The following is a 12,958-nucleotide window of genomic DNA, read 5'->3' on the forward strand; positions in this document are numbered from 1 at the left end:
GGCTCAGAGGAACATGAACACACACACACAGACACACACACAGGCTGGCAGTGTGTGTAGGTCTGATTAATGACGGCAGCAGCAGAGCAGCGCTCAGCCAGCTGTCACATGACATCTGATGGCTGCCGCTCCCTCGCCCTCCATCCTCCTCCTCCATCAGTTTCTCCTTCCTGTGCTGTGATGAACACAGAATATCAGACATGAAGTAACAAACCTCCTCTCTCTCTCTCTCTGTGTCTCAGTGATGAACAAAGGTCAGTGTGTGACAAAGTACTACCGCTGGATCCAGAAGAACGGCGGCTACATCTGGATCCAGTCCAGCGCCACCGTCGCCATCAACGCCAAGAACGCCAGCGACAAGAACATCATCTGGGTCAACTACGTCCTCAGGTCAGAGGTCATCACGTCAACACATGTGTGGACAGAGGTCTTTGAGACAGGAGGAGTTATTGATAAGGTTACACAGACATTAAATATGAGCCACACTGCAGGGAGGGGTCAATGTGTTCCCCTTTAATTGATTAATGATCAATTTAAGAATAATGTCAGACTTCTCCACTAGGTGTCAGCAGAACCATCATGTCACAGTCTGAGACTTAAACAAACCTTATTGACAAACATGGCTCCGGTTTGGAGCCCGCCCTCATGTGGCCACCCGAGGGACTGCAGTGTTTAACCCTTTCACTTCAGCTTCATCTCTCAGCCTTCGGTCTGTTAGCCTGCTAGCATAGCAACGGCCATCAGTCTGTAATGTAACTGCATCATTTGCAAGAGGATTATTAAAGTGTGGGAGTGAACATGGTTCTGATGAATGTTCCGTCTCTTCACAGTAATCCAGAGTACAAAGACACGCCCATGGACATCGCCCAGCTGCCGAACCTGCCCGAGAAAACTTCTGAGTCCTCTGAAACCTCAGACTCTGAGTCCGAGTCCAAAGAAAACTCAGGTGAGGTCAGGACGGCGGAGCAGGTGGAGCTCACCCAAAGACAAAGAAATAAAAACCTGTCCGATTCCTCCCGAGCCCCTCAGAGTGTTTCCAGAGCTGCAGCCTGAATACTAGAAGCCAAATTTATTTTATCAGTGGGTGCCAGTGAGCCGCCGGTGCCAGGCTGGATGGTCGTGAACGCCAACACCTGCAGGGACTCGGCGCTCGCTGGCATCGCTGCAAACAGCCACAACATGATGAAATATGGTACACAAAAAAATCCTCCAGAAATCACATGAATCACACACAACACAGCTCAGAGAGGCCGCAGAGCCCGACGAGCCGCCTGAGGAGGAGCAGGGTGTCAGGACACCTGCTGCCCGCTGAGGTCTGTGATGGTCATTACATCACATGATCACTACATCCAGGTCTGTCAGACAGGAAGCACGCACACTCTGCAGGCTCCTCACCACAGACACACTGAGCGGTGCTACCACACGGTGACCACGCAGCCAGTCCCTGCTGAAGGAGCCCTAACTGCTGAATTTAAACCCAGCCTGCACCTTCAGCGTAATATTATCGGGTCCGGCAGCCTGTGTCGGCATGATGGGGACGGCTGCCAGCTGCTGTTCTTGCCGGAGGAGAGTGATTCTGGCACTCTGTGGGCTGTGAACTGGTGCCAGCTGCTGCAGGAGGCGTCCAGCGTCAGCCGGGTCCAACAGGCCCGAGGTGCTGCTGATCAACGTGTCCTAAAATGAGATGTGACCTCTGACCTTTGTGTGTAGTCTGCACAGAGCCAGGGAGGATGTGAGGACAGAAACAGGTTTTATTTGTGTCCTTCTATCAGTCACCACCGGGGGCGCTCCATGAAGATGATGGCAGAAGAATGGAGGCGCCTCCTTGTCACGTCCTCCCATCATCCAGCCACGCTCAGCTGGGGGGAGGTGCTGGAAGCTTCCTGTCCTGGCTGCCCTGATACATTCTGACACAGGACTCCTTCCTGTCTGGAGTACTTCTAAATCCTACTGAGGACTGAGTTCTTGACTCAGACATGTTGAAGGATGTCTGTGTGTGTCCTTGGCCTTGTAAACCTACACACAATCCCCGGCAGACGCACAAAAACAGCACGAATGGTGAAGGTGGGATCTTTTCAGTACTGTACACGCTGCCGTCTCTGAGTCCTCCTCCTGTCTCTGAAGAATCTGACCTGACCGGACTTGTTGAGTCCATGTCTTAGCTGAAGACATTTCACTGCTCCACCAAGCAGCTGATGAAACCAGTTGGGAGAAAACATCTTCAGAATAACGCTGCTGTGAGTGTAGGTGCCTCAATTTGAAACGTTTGGTCACATCCTCATAAAGACAGGGACTATAAAAACTGTCCTCTGAGGGACGCACCCCCTGAACCGGGACACGGCTCAGAACTCTGTGATCAATGGCACCTTATAAAAACCCTGAAGTACCTCCCTGATCCTGGGAGACTCTCAGAACTGCAGATTTATTTCTGACTTCCAGCCGGAGGATGAAGCACACTAAATGGAGATACAAGGTTCCCCCTGACAAAGCGATTGAGTCGACATTTTGGGCGCCATTAGGGAGCCTGAGCGCTGCCAGCTGGGCAGATGCTGGCCTCAGTGTGTGCTGGCAGAGCCTAAGTGTGTGTGTGTGTGTAATGGGGTGCACCGAGCCAACATGCCTGACCAGCAGCAGCTACAGATACTGAACACACACCAGTGAAGTCATAACACAGCACAACACATGGAACATAAAGAGTCTGGCTGCACAGGTATTCAGACACAAAGCGCCTCTGCTGGACTCTGTCCTCCACTCCAGTCCCAGGTGGAGCCCCCCGCCTGATAGCTGTCACTGGTTGAGGGGCAGCCATGCAGTCCTTATGTGTCCACGACCATGAAGCCTGAGTGTTCAGGTCAGACACGAGAAATGTCAACATTTAATGGTCGGTTTTTTAATGGTCCGTCCGCTGCCGCCAGAGGTCACGGCCGCTGATGCCTGGTCGGGCATGCTGGCATGCAAAGGTCAGCGTTACCTCACATTCACCTCAGGAAGACCTTGAGGAACATTTTAAATCTAAATCAATCTAAAGGTCAAAGGTCACAGCACACACGCACATCCTCAGTCATTTCAAAGTCAGGGACCTTCAACCAGTGCTGTTCCTGAACTCCATGTCTTCGTTTCTAACCCTCCTCCTAAACCTCCTTCTTGTTTTTACAGACAATGAGAACACCAAGTCTGAGGGGAAGCCGAGCCACCAAGCTGAGCACAGCGAGGACCCGGAGGCCGACAGCAAACGCCATCAGCAGCCGGGCCAACCGCACTGCTCCTCCGAACAGGAAATGAAGCGTCAGGAAGAAGGAGACAGCTCAAGCAACCCCGAGAGCCAGGACAGCGACGACAGCCTGGAACCCTCAGACGTAGAGGGGGAGGAGCAGGAGGAAGCCCAGGGCGGAGGAGGAGGAGGGGGCCGGTTGGGAAGCTTAGCAGGACTGGGAGCACTTGGGGGACTGGGGGCCATCAGTGGACTGGGTAACCTGGGTGGGCTTCATATTAAAGTAGAGCACTACGGAGAGGGGGAAGAAGTACAACTGCACAACTCACAAACTTCTTCATCAGAGGAGGAGGAGGAGGAAGAGGAGGAGGAGGAGGATGAGGAGGAAGATGGCGGCGTGCAGGACTGCGACAGTGCTGGAAACAAACTGCAGAAGAGGCGGAAGAGGAGGAAAGCGCAGAAATGGGACGGGTCACGAAGCAGGAGGCTCCGCCTGTCCTCCACCACAGCCAGCCCCATGGGAGACCCGGCCCCGCTGATCGACCCCTCCCAGACTACATCTGCCACCTCCACCCTCCTCCTTACCTCCTCTGGCTCCCCTAACAGCACAGGTGCCAGTTCCTCAGTCCTTAAGATCAAGACGGAGATGGCAGAACCGATCAACTTTGACAACGACAGCAGCATCTGGAACTACCCTCCCAACAGAGAGATTTCCAGAAACGAGTCGCCGTACAGCATGACCTCCAAGCCGACCGCTCCAGGGAACAGCGAGACCTTCCCCTCCCCCCAGGGAGGTTCTCTCCAGGTAGCCATTCCTGACTCCGTCCTCACCCCTCCGGGAACCGAGGGAGGAGTGGGAGCGGTGAGGAAGCCTCCCTACAATGGGAGCTCGGCCCCATCTTCTGCTTCCAGCGCCGCCAGCTTAGCTCCTCCTTCCAGCGCCTCCTCTGCCGATCCCCTATCCCCCCCCCTTTCTGCTTCCCCTCGGGACAAGCAACAAGGCACTCCCACCACCTCCTCCTCCTCATCTTCCTCATCCTCCTCGTCATCCTCCACTTCTTCCTCCTCACTGCTGTACTCTGGAGATCTGGAAGCGCTGCAGCGCCTACAGGCCGGTAACGTGGTGCTTCCGCTGGTCCACCGAGTCACAGGGACTCTGGCCTCCACCAGCACGACGGCTCCGAGGGTCTACACCACCGGGACCATCAGGTACGCGCCGGCGGACGTCACTCTGGCCATGGCGCAAGGCAACCTCCTCCCCAACGCTGCCATGAACTTTGTCGACAGCTCGGGGTTCGGCCTGGACCCCAAGACGCCCATGGAGATGCTGTACCACCACGTCCACAGGCTCAACATGTCGGCGGCAGCGGCTGCCGGCCCGTTCGTGGGGTCTCCGTCGGCCACCGGCGGGAACGGCGCCCTGGGAGGCCAGATGCCAACCGCGGCTAATGTGTTCACCACGGCAGAGGGACTCTTCTCGACGCTACCTTTCCCGGTGTACAGCAACGGGATCCACACCACGCAGACCACTCTGGAGAGGAAGGAGGACTAACGCAGAACTATCACGACCGCATTACTGTGTTTCCGGAATCAACAACTGTGTCAAAGTCAAAGACTCACTAATAAACCGACTCTTTACTTTTCTGAACGCGGTGCAGCACTGTGTCTCCGAGAGGGGAGAGCGGACAGGGAAGGACGACGGACGTACTCGAAGCACTTTGACCCTGAGCTTGTGTAATAGACCTGAATGACCCTCAGACACCTTTTCTATCTCTCCTCCTCTTCCTCTCCTCTTCCTCTCTCTTGCGAGCTTTTTTCTCTTGAACAGCTGAACCTTGTAAAGAATCCTTTTTGCCTACAGAGAATTCGTTTTGCCTACGGACTCCGCCGGAGCCCGACGGGGAGGATTTTTATCATTTGCCGTGTTTCTGCGGCGTCTTCATGAAGACGCTGCTGCTGTGTGTTTAACGGAGGATGAAGAGGCGTTTGTACCAGACTGAGAGCTGCGGCGCTCCTCCTGATGGTCCTTGATGAGATCAAGGCCTGAAAGGGAAGTTTTTACACTGAGAGGAGGGGGGCGCTCTGGAGCCCACAGAGGCCTCGGAGATCATCTTTTGAAAAAAGGTTTTTGAGGGAGTAGTTTAGAGATTTAATGCTTTGGTTTCTTCCTTTTTTATAAAATATTCTAGCTCAGAATTATCGAATCAAGCATTAAGAAGAAAAACAAAAAAGCAATTTCAGCCAGGTAAAGACCTGTGAATTATCGAATGTCACTTCCTCTTCTATCCCAGGAGTTTACCTGCAGGTCTCGCACCGACCCCCCGCATCTCCTCCATCCCTCCGTCACTCTGTCCACCTGGACCTCGTCCTCATTCTGCAGACTCGTGGTGCTACCGACCGTCCAGTAACCCTGCTTCAGCTGGCTGACGTGGGTGCTGCACACCAACCCACAGCTCGCTGGTACACTGATTGTCCTTTCACGTCTTTCGGAGGGGGGATGACTTTTATTTTTTTCTGACCTTCAGGAAAGTCAGAGCTGCGAAGAGCCTCCGAGTCGGCGGCGTCAGCTCCACGTCCAATCAGATTGGGCGGCTCTTGAGCCGGCTGCTGTTTTTATTTGTATGTATTTTCTAACTTCTCAGTGAGACTGAGGCTAATTAGCTAGCGTCGCTAACTTGAAAAATGAATGTTGAAAACCTCGACCGGCTCCTGTTTGATCACTGTTTTATTTTTGTACGACGACTACCTTCTTCTTCTTCTTCCCTCCTCCTCCTCCTCCTCCTCCTCTTCTTCCTGAACCGGAATCACCTCCACAAGATTTTCCTGAACAATCCGCTCTCTTCCATCCCATCGCCGGACCCTGTGATCAGAAACCACATATCAACAAGGAGATTGTAATAAAGACATGCATTTTCAATCAATCAATCAGTCTATCAAACAATCAATCCAATAACTAGGAGAAAAAAAAGAATATTTTGAGGAAGAGAAAAAAAGTCACATTCCGTTGAATTTGCGTCTTTGTCGTTGTTTTGTGTGTTTTTTTCTTCCCCAGCCTCCGTTGCCAAAAAAAGAAGCGCTGGTGTGAGAAGCACTGTGATCTCCTTCATTTAACTTCTTCTTCTACTGTTTTGGTAAAAAGAGAAAAAAAAGATGAGAATAATTACAGCGGTCTGAACCGCCCATCTTTTTCGAGCCCGGCTCCTCCTCCTCATCCTTATTACCCAGTGTGGTTAAGCCGTAAACGTGTTACCGATGTGTTTAGTGTCACTGGCTGTCAAACGTCTTTCATGGCGACTTCTCTGTGTGTGTTGACTATATGCAGTATATACTGAGCTACTGTAGCTGTTTTTGTCCTTTGTCTTCTCTGTGCTCTATCTCTAGTGTGGGTGGGAGAGGAGGCGGGGCTTAGACCGAGAGGGGGGCGGAGTCCCGGGAGTTAAAAACAGGGCCCTGGTCCTGGTCTCTCTGTCCGTCCTCCTCCTGTCTCCGGCTCCCCCCCTCTCTCTCTCTGCAGTCTTAGTGAATCCAGTGGAGGTTTGTGGAGTTTCGTGTTCGGTGGCCTTTGCAAAAAACAAAAAACACTTTGTGGAGTCCACCTTTTCTTCTTCGCTGCTTCCTTTTCGTCTTTGTAAACCTCTCCTTTGGTTTCTAATCCTTCTCTTTCTCTGCTCTTGCTTTTTGCTGTTGTGTAGTCTTATACAAACCTCTTTATCTCTGTCTTTTCTCTCAGAGACCAGAAGATTCTTTATCTAGCTCAAAGGTTTATGGAGCCATGTTTTCTGCCACTGAGGAATTCTGGGAATCGCAGTTTCCGGCTCACAGATTTAATAACTAGTAGAGAAGTAAATTCACAATGAGGAAAAAACAGCTTAAAGCAGTAGCATTTGTAGACAAAGGTACGAGCGGGGAAACGTTTCTCCCAGAGTTCCTCGGGGCGTCTTGTGTGCATTGGGTGTATTTCATTGGTTCCCACCAAAACTTGTTGACTTCCTGCGCAAACTTCTCTCACGGGACAAACAAAGTTAAACAAGTGGTTCAAGGGGGGAGAAATAAAATCACAGTAGTCTTTCAGGACACGAATAATAATAATAATAAAAAAACAATTTTAAAGATTTCTAAAGAAATTAAAAGAAGAAAAAAATATTTCGCACTATAAATCTATTTTTCTAGGTGTTTTGGAAAACTGAACTGCATGTTTAGTAAGTTTGTCCGATGCGTGTCACGTGATCGATCCCTCGTTTTGATTTCTCGTGATTTGTTCGTTCGTTTGTTTTTAAAGTCTGTCCAGCCCAAAACGGGGACGAGATGGAGGCCCGCCGGGCGGCGCCGGGCCTCCACTCCCCGCCCCCTCACATCAGGAACAATGATCTGTGGCGTCTGTGCTTTCTGTGAAGAATCAATGTCTTGTCACTGCGACTAAAACAAACAACAAAAACAACAACAACAACCCAGGTGATGGCGGGGCTCATTTTTGTGATTCAGGTGGATCGGCGGCTCGCTCCGGGGCGTTTCATGTCAGCGCCCCTCCGGAGGGTTTTCTACTTTTATGGGCATGGGGGGGTGAGGGCGGTGATGGAGGAGGCGGTGGCGAGGGGGAGGGGGGGGGTGGGCGGGGCACATAACTCAGACGAAACCAGGAAATACACCCACATGTAACAAAAACCAAACAGCCGTCCCGCTGTTCCATGTTTCTCTGTGTTTTATGTGGAAAAATGAAAACTCTGCTGGTGATTTGAAAAACTGAAAAACCTTTTAATCACAGCTGCTGTCAAAATACATGGTGTTTAAGAATGAAGACAAATATTGAATCACTTCATTTACCTGTGAAGAAACTGTGTCTGTGTTTTTAACTATTTCTTGTACAATTATACAGATTCTTTTATGAGGAACTTGGTGCCAAGTAGCTGAAATACGGGAAAGGGAATCTCTTATTATCAATGTTAACAGTGTTATAAAATTCTAAATACAAACAAATTAAAATATTAAAAAAGAGAAAATATGGTACATTTCTATCTTTTGTTTGACCTTCTTCCCCTCACAGAGGACGGGGGACTCACGACTAACTGATGCTAACTTCGAGTGCCTGGCTTATTTTTATTATTATTATTATTATTTTGAAAGACATCTTTTTGAGTTCTTTTACCATGAATAATGCTGCAAACAACGAAACGATGTACATACGTCATTTTCATAGCTGTGGTTCTGTTCTCAGTTTGCTAGGCTTCATCCGTCCGGAGGCACGTGTCACGTGTCTTTCTGTAACTCCTCTTGACCATCTTACAGGTGCCATATTCATAATAAAGATTTCTCTGGAAGTTGTTACCAGATTGCATCATTTCTTCTGTTTGACACATTCAGCCATCCCGCCTCTCCTTCTGGTTTCTTTTCTGCTTCCTGTTCAGAGATTCAAGACGGGTCTGTCTGATGATATTCAGCACTGTGCCTGCCTCCGTTATTAGATCTGTCAGAGCAGACATCTGACACATCTGCGCTCTTCAGACTTCCACCGCAGATACCCTCCTGGTCTGGGTGCTGAGCTGGAGAGCTAACAGATCATTCTGGGGTGGGGGGGCACGCGGTGCACAGGTCCAGAACGCAGCCGATTCCTTTGCAGCCATGTTGAAAATAAACTCCGGGCGAAGCCTTAGTTGTTGGACGGATGTTTACCCACTGTCCTCATGAACCCGGACGTATCATCCATCCGCTGCTGACATGATGACCCCAGGAGGTCAGGATCAGCTGACCATACACCAAAGATGAAATTTATTGTTTTATAAAGAGAAAACAAACAATTTCAACAATTTGGCAAAATTCATGTCACATGTATTAACACTAAAGACTTTCAGTATTTTTAGTGTTAGAGACATTTTGGACCTGGATGTAGCCACCGCTCAGTATTTAGCGTTAGCATGAGACAAATGGCAGCAGTGTTCTAACAAACCCTGAACCTGGAGCGTGGTGCTGTGCTCCTCCTCTTCCTCACTCTGGTGCTAATATCTTCCTCTCCTCTCTGCCCCCCCCCCCCTCCTCCTCCTCCTCCTGCAGTAATAAGAGCAGAGAGGTCAGGCGTCGCCCCTCTGAGGCCATCCAGCCAACTTTAAATATTTCACACTATTTTAAATGAGCGCACATGAATCATAGATCACAGGCAGCGCTGTGTGTGAACCTGAAGCTCCTTCTAATAACCTCTGGCTGTCCGTCTCACTGAGGAGGTCTGATGTGGAATTTAGATCCGACAGCGTCTGTCGCTCACCGGAGGCGTAACGAGCGGCCTTTCATCATGGCCGTGATGGACGGCTGATGAAACAAAGCGTTAGAGATGAAAACTCGAGCCGTTTTTCATCTGGTCAGCGTTCACGGCGCTGATCTCCCTAATTCCCAACATGCACCAGGAGTCAAAACATCACAAAAAATCTGTCTGAGGGTTTTTGAAGACACGTCGTCGCTGCTGGAGACACGGTGAGACGTTTAGGTTCCTGAAGAGGAGTCTGAACGTCAGCGCCGCTTTACACTGACCCTGTTCTATTTACCCGCGACCCGCCGGGTCTGCAGTGCATGCTGGGATATCACTGCAGCACAGAGGAACGAGTGTGTTGGTTAGCTTAGCGAAGAGCGGCCCTGTTTGTTCTGGCAAACTTCATCAAGAACACTGACGAATATTAGGAAATAAAATCATATTCATGACAGAACTCTGAAGCTGTTTAAAGACATTAACATGTTGATATTTATATTTCTGATCAATACATCTCACTACATAAACTTCCACGGCTTTATGAGGAACCTTTATCACTAACATGTAAAGACATATTCTCATGTTTATAAAAGTCATCATGATAAAATCGATATTTTAGAAGAGTCACATGACGTGATGTTGAAAAACGTTTCATATTTTAGAGAAAAAAGAATGAATGTGACGTCTTGTTCTGTGACGTGGCTCTGCTTCCTGCTCCCGCTCTGATGATGCCCCCGCCTGCAGTGAAACAGGAAGTCCTGAATATTTCAGCTGTGCAGGATAATGACAGGCAGGACGGGGAGGAGGAGGAGGAGGAGGCCCGGGGCCGCGCCGACCTTTGACCTCTGCTGCTGCTGGAGGAGGAGAAGCTGAGCTCGGTGTCCCTTTGTGCACGTCTCCATGTTTAATGGCTCATTTCATTAAAGTGAAGTCATCAGCGGCGCTAACGAACAGTCCTGTCAGGAGGAGGAGCAGGAGGAGGAGGAGGTGGTGGAGGAGGAGGAGGAGGAGGTGGTGGAGGAGGAGGAGCAGGAGGAGGAGGAGGAGGAGGTGGAGGAGGTGGAGGAGCAGGAGGAGGAGGAGGAGCAGGAGGAGGAGGTGGAGGCGGAGGAGGAGGAGGAGGAGCAGGAGGAGGAAGAGCAGGTGGTGGAGGAGGAGGAGGAGGAGCTCTGATGATGGCCTGGTCTGAGTTCTTTCAGAGTCCATGTGTGACATCAGAACCTGGTCTGAGTTCTTTCAGAGTCCACATGTGACATCAGAACCTGGTCTGAGTTCTTTCAGAGTCCACGTGTGACATCAGAACCTGGTCTGAGTTCTTTCAGAGTCCACATGTGACATCAGAACCTGGTCTGAGTTCTTTCAGAGTCCACGTGTGATCCTGATCCTCACATCTTCTCATTCATGTCATCGCGTGTCTTTTCCGGTGCATTAAAACAAACCTCGGATCGTTCAGAAGCAGAAACTCTCTCCTTTTAACTCAGGCACCATGAACCACAGCGTGTGTGTGGAGCTACAGTGACATCTGGAGGTCAAGCTGTGCAACTGCAGCTGAGCCGGTGAGTTTACAGTTTTTTCTGATTGCTTAAGCACATTTCTGTAACTATTGGCTATTTGTGCAAAACTCTACACACAAATAAAACAACCTTACACCAAATCAGCAAAACATTGTAGATCTCTTGCAAAAGCCAATACATCTTGCTTAACTCTTCAAACCTTTGTAAAAATGGTATTTTTGTACCACACAGTTAACACAAACCATCATATTACTAAGCACACAATGTGCCAACTACACACTGATGGTATTAACTGAAAACACATCTGGCTTTTGCTTTCTCTGTGCACAAGGTCTGTCCATGTGAGGTCAAACTTTTGTCATAAATAGTTCTATAAACACAGGGATTCAAATTTCAAGTATGAATGTTTATTCACACACATCAAAACAAACACAAGAAAACAAACAATTTCACTGAAAGAGAGAGAAAATCAGTCTCATTGTCTCTCTGGGTCCGGCCACAGAATTTCATCAACATCACATGCATACAATGTCTTCTAGTCCAAGGCACCGGGGAACATGTCTCCTGGAGTGCCGTATCCAGGCCTGACATGATGCCTGGTCCATATCCTCGCCTGCCTCCTTCCAGATGCTGGATGTCTATGATTCTGTGGAGTAGCAGTTTCAGTTTTACATGTACAGTATTGTTGTTTTTCTCATTAGAGTATGGTACACCTACAAAACTTAGTGTGAGGGAACTGTACTAACCCATTCTCATCAATATGTCCTTATGATGCTTGCTACAGTGTAGCGGCTCAGGCTGAACCCGTCCAGCTTCCCTCAGGGTCATTCCATGGTTGATCACATGATCCACTATTGTAGCTCTGATGACATCAGTAATTCTATTTCTTCTTACCCTTCCTCCTTCCTCTTCACCTCCTCGTCCTCTTCCTCTAAATTCACCTCCTAGTCTTCGTCCTCCTCCTCTTCCTCATGTTCCTCCTCTAATTCTCTCTCTTCTCAGTCTCCTCCTCCCTCCATTGTTCTCCACACTGAAGCTTACCTGTGGCTTATTTACAGCTCATGCTGATTGCAAAGTGAACTAATGATGTAAAACAGTTCTCACATGTGACAGTGTAGCCAGACAGTTGGCAAAATAGTGTAAATACCAGACATAAATGTGTGTAGTTTTACTAGGAGTGTGTTGATCATTTGGAAATTGTGTGTAAAGCAGTGAGTTGTGTTTACAGTTCAGCAAAAAGAGTGCTGTGAAGTGGATTATATTTATACATTTGCAAATTGTGTGTTACAAAAGTGCAAATTGAGTGTAAAGCAGTTTTTTGGCTTTTAGTTTTGCAAACTCAGTGAGTGATTTTGCTATAACTATTAATAGTTTTAGAAATTGTGCTATAAGAATCATTGTTAGTGTTTAAGCAATCAGAAAAAACTGTAAGCACATTTCTGTAACTATTGGCTATTTGTGCAAAACTCTACACACAAATAAAAAAACCTTACACCAAATCAGCAAAACATTGCAGATCTCTTGCAAAAGCCAATACATCTTGCTTAACTCTTCAAACCTTTGTAAAAATGGTATTTTTGTACCACACAGTTAACACAAACCATCATATTACTAAGCACACAATGTGCCAACTACACACTGATGGTATTACAGTTTTTTCTGATTGCTTAAACACTAACAATGATTCTTATAGCACAATTTCTAAAACTATTAATAGTTATAGCAAAATCACTCACTGAGTTTGCAAAACTAAAAGCAAAAAACTGCTTTACACTCAATTTGCACTTTTGTAACACACAATTTGCAATTGTATAAATATAATCCACTTCACAGCACTGTTTTTGCTGAACTGTAAACACAACTCACTGCTTTACACACAATTTCCAAATGATCAACACACTCCTAGTAAAACTACACACATTTATGTCTGGTATTTACACTATTTTGCCAACTGTCTGGCTACACTGTCACATGTGAGAACTGTTTTACATCATTAGTTCA

At 48.4% G+C, this 12,958-nt stretch overlaps 1 protein-coding gene across 1 annotated transcript in view; it reads left to right on the forward strand.

Annotated features, from left to right (window-relative positions):
• Window positions 1-5,174, forward strand: part of npas3 (neuronal PAS domain protein 3) — a 148,463-nt gene extending 143,289 nt beyond the window's left edge. The window contains exons 11-14 of the mRNA XM_028395966.1: window positions 243-390; window positions 831-946; window positions 3,157-3,370; window positions 3,461-5,174. Of these exons, the coding sequence (XP_028251767.1) occupies window positions 243-390; window positions 831-946; window positions 3,157-3,370; window positions 3,461-4,763 (1,781 nt within the window). The 3' untranslated portion in view covers window positions 4,764-5,174. The remainder of the gene's footprint in view (window positions 1-242; window positions 391-830; window positions 947-3,156; window positions 3,371-3,460) is intronic.
• The last annotated feature ends 7,784 nt before the right edge of the window (window positions 5,175-12,958 follow it).

This window comes from Parambassis ranga, chromosome 22 (assembly GCF_900634625.1).
Source record: "Parambassis ranga chromosome 22, fParRan2.1, whole genome shotgun sequence".
Classification (NCBI taxonomy): domain Eukaryota; kingdom Metazoa; phylum Chordata; class Actinopteri; family Ambassidae; genus Parambassis; species Parambassis ranga.